We start from the raw sequence: 6,122 nt of genomic DNA on the forward strand, positions 1-6,122 counted from the left end.
CACACACAAGATCCCACCAACAAGAGCAAAATTATACAAGACCGAAGCTATACCATAGCGGAAAAAAATAAAAAGAAATGACCCTTGTAACGATCAAAACAACGACCGACAAAATGCAGCAACGACTATCGGCACCTACCATATCTTGACAACACAAAGACCACGCGTAAGGTTCTTCAAAATGCCACTGTATGTTACCTCTTGCTCGGGCAGTCCCGCACCATCCTTCGATGCGGCCACCCGTGACAGATTTCTAGAAGACACTGCCACTGTATGTTACTTCTTGCTCTCCTATCCTTGTGTGACAGCAAATCACCCGGCATGCCAATTAGGAGGGAAATCATGTCAGACTATTCCTCGCCGGTATAGCTCTATCCTACCGCTGCTCCACAACCTTCACTTCCTCAAGTCGTCGCAATCAAATTGCCTCAAGCCATCTTACATCGTCCAGTGGTATTCAGAAGATGAGTTGCGGTCTCCGGCTCCCTCTTGCCTAGCTGACACAAGTTGCAGTTTGGCCACCCTCTTCTTTGCAGCCGGTCTGTTGTCTAGATTCTATCATTGGCAATGAGCCAGACAAAGAACTTGCACTTGGGCGGGGCTCAATTCTTCCACACAACCTTGGTCGTGTTTGAAGGGACAACACTCTCGAATTGGGCCATGGCTGAGGAATAAATTCTGTTGGTGGTGAGGTTTCACTTGATAACATCGGGGAGATCATCCTGAAGATGGACCGTAGCAAGCCTTTCCAAACGGATGTATCTAAATGTATTTCTATGCTAAATACATTTGTTTGAGCGACAAGTAATATGAACATGAGAGAGTATTATTTTTTGGTAATCATTAGGCAACGTGTACAAGGTCAGGGCAAACAAACAGTCAATGCAAAACAAATTTGCGTGGGCAACTATGCTAGTTTAGTGAAAAGGGAGAAAATAATAGCAAAAACAAAGAATTAACCCAAAATGAGAAGGAAAAAGCTTTTTAACAACTAACTGATCTTCTCGCCGCATCCACCGCTCACGCGGCCGTCAGATTGCGACCCACTGGTCCATTGGATCGTGGTTGCGCGTGCACCTTGGGACCAGGCATCACTTTCCTCTTGCGATAGCAGGCAACGACGACCACATGTGTGAGGCAACATCGTTCGATCTCTCAGTTACAGAAAAACTCGTAAAAATGATCCTGCAACAAGACCTTTGTTGTGAAAATTTCTACAACGAGATCTATGTTGCAGAAAAAAAATCATAAAAATAATTTCACAACAAGACCTTTGTTGCAGAAAATTCCACAACAAGACGTCTGTTGCAAAAAGAAAAATCTGAAACAAGACCTCAGCTGCAGAAAACACTGCAACAACACACTTGTTGCAAATATGACTCGTTACACAGGTAGATCGAACGCCATCCGCAGTGGATCTTTTTATATTATCGCTCGAGAAGGAAAACTAGCTAAGGAAACAACGAGTTGACGAACATTGTCTCCCCCTCCCCTACTGCTTGCGTAGGTGGTTGAACGCTTGCTCCAGCGTTGGCGCGAAGCGAGTGGTGTTGATGCGGACGTTCTGCATCAGGTAGAACTCATACATCGTGGTCCAGCCGCTTCGGTGGATGGAGTCGGGGTCCTTGATCGCCGGGTGATCCGGACCTAGCTTCTCCAGCAGCGAGCTCTCCTCCACGCTCACGCTGTAGTCAAGGTACTTGAGCCCCATGTCTGTTGCGGGCTCGCTGAAATCTAACCTCGCCATGGACTCCAACTTGCCATACGGCACCACCTGGATCAGTACGCCGCCGGGCGGCATGTGCACCGCGTTCGTCAGCCCGGCGCCGTGCACGCCCAGCAACACATCAAACGAGTTCACCACCGAAGCCTGCTCAACCTCGGAGCCGTCGTGCCGCAGCTCCGTCACTACCACCTCAAACCCCGCCGCCTCCGCCGCTCGCGCAATCTCCGGCTCGTTAAGGAACTGGCGAGAGGTGGCCCGCTGGATCAGCAGCAGCCGCGGCTTCTTGTACGGCTCCATGGTCACTGTTCCGCGTGGGAGCACGTAGGTCTCGCGCACGAACCGCGTGAAGTCTGCCATGGTGAGGCGGCCCCCCGGCACTAGTTCGGGAACGATGCTGAGGTCCTTGTCGAGGCGGAGCCCTACCGAGACGCGCGGGAAACACCGCACATACGCGTCGCGGTCCATGTCCACGACGCCGTACTTGGATAGCCCCTGCAATAAGGCCCTGTACTTGACCAGCCACCGCGGCATCTGCTGGATGTTGCTGACCAGGAACGTGACCTCGCCGTGGTACCGCCGTGACGCGACGAACAGCGGCACGAGAATGTCAGCGTACTCATGCCAGTAGTTTCCCACGTACCCTCCGATCCCGAACAGGATGGCGGGCATCGTGTGGGTCACCGTGCACGGCGGGGTGGCGGCCCGGTCCTGCAGCTGCGTTACGGTGACCGCCCTCAGACTCTGGCCACTACGTGCGTACGGCGAGATCATCCACTCGTGGCGCTCCGACCAGCTCGCTGGGACGAGGCTCACCGATAGGGCTGTTCCATTGGTGCGGACGTCGCCGTCGACTTCGCAGGTGGCAGACAAACCGCGGGAGCGGTCCTCCGTGGTACACACCACCTTGCCATTATCTGTCACACGCAAGGAAAGAAAAAACAATTACCATTGTTAAACTAGCTTTGGTCGTTAGCATAACAACCTCGCATTACAAGTTAGCTCTAGGTTAACATGTTGCTCCAACGTTTGGACAACGTGTTGCATCTTTTCTAATTACACCCGGCCTGCTATTTCTAACTAGTACTGTACTCCATCAACACGTGTGCCTTCATGGAGTAGCAAGTTGATTATTATTGTCACGGTAAGTCACTCAGTAAGGAAATATCTTTGATAAATGTTAAACCTGCAAATTGATAAAAAAATACCATGAAAAAACAATGCAATTGATATTCTTATAGCTGTCCGCCTCATCGCTTATATGTGGTCCGGTGGCATGCATCCTGCATGTACTCCCTCCGTAAAAAAATATAAAAGCGTTTAGATCACTAGTATATAATAATCTGTTATACTATATTAACAGAGGTTATTTTATGGACGCGAATGTCTGGTGAACGTTGGCCGGGAACAAAATTCCCAGCGAACGCCAGAGTTGCTATGTCAAAACAACTAAAAATGACATACGTTTGTTAGGGACTTGCCATGTACAGAAAGTAAACCTGCCATGTGCATGGAAGAATTGCCAGTACATCCCCCGCAAAAAAAAAAAGAATTGGCAGTACACTTTTTTTTCTCCAAAAAAATGTCATCGGTTTGATTCCCATTAGACGGCCCGTGCGAGCGTTCGCTAGGACCTTCCCCGAGTGAACGTTCACCAGTTAACGTTTCCCATATATATTTTTGTAATGGTAGATGGCAGCAGTTGAGATCAAGATGTACGGGCTATTTTGTTAATTTATACTCCCTCCGTTCCAAAATAAGTGTCTTGAGCTTAGTACAAATTTGTACTAGAGCTAGTACAAAGTTGAGACACTTATTTTGGGACGGAGGGAGTATAATGCATATGGGAGTAGTTTAGATGCAAATTTAGGCTGTGCTACTTTATGCATGTATCCTATATAACCATCGGTGATCCTCAGTAATTTATTTCTCTAGCATTCATGTCGACATGTAACCACACATGTAAAAAAGAGACCTCAACATGCAACCATGCGTGAAAAAATGATTTCCAGTTGTCTTCCTTATATTCAATATTTTCAACTAGCTATACAATATTAATACAATTAGTCATATTAATTTTCAGTTTCAATTTTCATATTAGTAATTCAAATATTCATATTCCATGCAACCAAATATTTTTGAATTATATTGCAAAATTTAGTGTGTTTGCTTAAAAATGGTAATACTATGACTTTTTTCATAATAATAAAGTTTATTAATTGAACATATGTGGGGACCCATATGCTGATTGGTGTTACTTTTGAAGTCACTCTCCTAATTAGAAAACTTTATCCATGTTGTGAGTTGTAAAAAAATTGATCTAAAATATTAACCGGGCCGCTCTAGTTCACTTTTAAATATAAACTGACATTGACTTCTCTAATTTACAGGTTAAATCATGAGTTGCCTGTCTGATCTGTCAGACATGCATTTTGCGCCTATAGTCACTGCCGGAAATACAGGCGACCCAACAACCTTTTTTGCGTGGGAAGAAAGTTTTCATCTGAATAAATGATTTTCCATATAATTTTTCCTTTTTCCAGTTCATGATTTTCTTGGGTACCCAAACTAACAGAGCATGCATGCAAATTTGGTCCAAATGACTGGAGAGTTTGATATGATCTGCTCACCCGAATCTTGAACCGGTTGTTTGTCGGCGACCCGGTGCACATCAGAAGTAACAACTGTAGATTAAGCAACAAGCAAGAATTAATCTTCAAATTATAGACTACACAGATTGGAAATAAGCATATGGGTAGATGTGCTCACGCATTTCACCAGGAGCTTTAATCAGTTGCGTTTCACCAGGAGCTCCAATCAGTTGTTTAACCGTGCTCCATTGTGCTAGTGCTGCCGTGGTGGCAGCTGCATATTAAACAACAGGAAAGAAGCGCTGCCGTCAGTCAGCTAAATAAGCCACATTGGTCGTCGAAGGATAAGGCTAGGCTAACGTTAGCGTGACATTGAAAATCTAGCCCCGGAATAAGAAGATGGAGCATGCAAACAGCGGGTAAGAAGATGAACGAGACGGTGGTTGAAACGAATGAATCATTTACCACCGATCGCAGTCTGCTGCCGGACGAGGAAGTAGACGAGGAGCGCAAAGAGGACTCCGGCAGCGAAGCCGCCGTTGGCGTGGACCGGCGCACAGCTCTTCCTGGGCCTCTCCCTCTCCTCGCAGCAGCTCATGCTCATCGCCTGTCGCGGCTGCTGCCAGTCGTGGTATAGTAGCTAGTAGACTAACTGTACTAGTGTGTGAGGACGCGCCGTTTGGGTTCGCTTCGGACTGGGTTTATACTCTTCAAAAGTAGGAGTACTACGTACGTAGTGCATGCACATTGTTTATCCCGGCGGGAAAACAGACGACAGCTGACTTTACCCAAATGCACGTAGCTCGATACTTAGATTGGTGTAGTAGACCGGTAGGGTAAATGCTCTATAAGGACGCCAGTGAAGCAACTGTTGAGTGATGTTGAGATCCGAGTCCCACTAGCTAGCAATGCACCTTCGCTGCTATTTCCGTTACGATAAACACGATCATGTAATGCCGCGTCTTCACAAGTCTGGTCAAAGTCAACCGCAATAGTCGGTGGACGACCATCGAGAATGATGAAACTTTACCTACTCCCTCCATCCGAAAATACTTGTCGCCAAAATGGATGTATATAGAAGTAAAATACATTTAGGTACATTCGTTTCTCCTATTGTACTTCTACTACCAGGGAAAACCTTATACACAGAACTTTAGCAGTAGCGCGTGTCAAAAAAGCACGCTGGTGCTAAGTAGCAGTAGCGTGCTGGTGTAAACGGCGCTATAGATACAATTGTAGCAGTAGCGTGCCTGAAGATAAACGCGCTACTACTAAAATTCCCACGGCTTAGCCGATAGGCTACACATAGTAGTAGCGATCTACTTCAAACCGCGTTACCTCTACTTGCTTTGTAGCAGCGCGTTTACGCTGAAAGGCGCTACTGCTAAGGGAAATAAATTTAATGGAAAGCAAATATAAAAGTAAATGAAAATGAAAGAAATAGAAAAAGGTGAAAGGAAAAAAAAATAAAATGTAAAGAAAAATAAATGAAAAAGGGGCAAAAAGAGAAAGGAATAGCAGTAGCGCGTATCGGGGAACGCGCTGTAGCTAACTTAGCAGTAGCGCACTTCCTGGAACGCGCTACTGCTACTTCTGACTTAACCGCGCGGTTTTGTTCTTCCTCACGGCCACTTCATCCAAATCCAACTCCTCCGCTGTCGCCGTTGTCGTCGCCCGTCGGCCGCCGCGCGCTCTCCCGTCGCTCTCCGCACACCCTCGACGCCGCCCCCGACCCCGGATTCGACACCGCCCCCGCCCCGACCTCGACGCCGCCCCCGACCTCGACGCCGCCCCTGACCCCGACCTCG

At 47.1% G+C, this 6,122-nt stretch overlaps 1 protein-coding gene across 1 annotated transcript; it reads right to left on the reverse strand.

Annotated features, from left to right (window-relative positions):
- Positions 1-1,189: 1,189 nt before the first annotated feature.
- LOC119322105 (beta-1,2-xylosyltransferase XYXT1-like) lies at positions 1,190-4,973 on the reverse strand. Its single transcript, XM_037595602.1, has 4 exons — positions 4,780-4,973; positions 4,493-4,588; positions 4,354-4,407; positions 1,190-2,640 (listed from the first exon to the last, which is right to left on the reverse strand). Exons 1-4 carry the CDS (start codon positions 4,916-4,918, stop codon positions 1,493-1,495), a joined length of 1,437 nt encoding a protein of 478 aa, XP_037451499.1. The 5' UTR covers positions 4,919-4,973; the 3' UTR covers positions 1,190-1,492.
- Between the last annotated feature and the right edge of the window lie 1,149 nt (positions 4,974-6,122).

The sequence above is a fragment of the Triticum dicoccoides genome, chromosome 6B, assembly GCF_002162155.2.
Source record: "Triticum dicoccoides isolate Atlit2015 ecotype Zavitan chromosome 6B, WEW_v2.0, whole genome shotgun sequence".
In the NCBI taxonomy this organism is placed as follows: Eukaryota; Viridiplantae; Streptophyta; class Magnoliopsida; order Poales; family Poaceae; genus Triticum; species Triticum dicoccoides.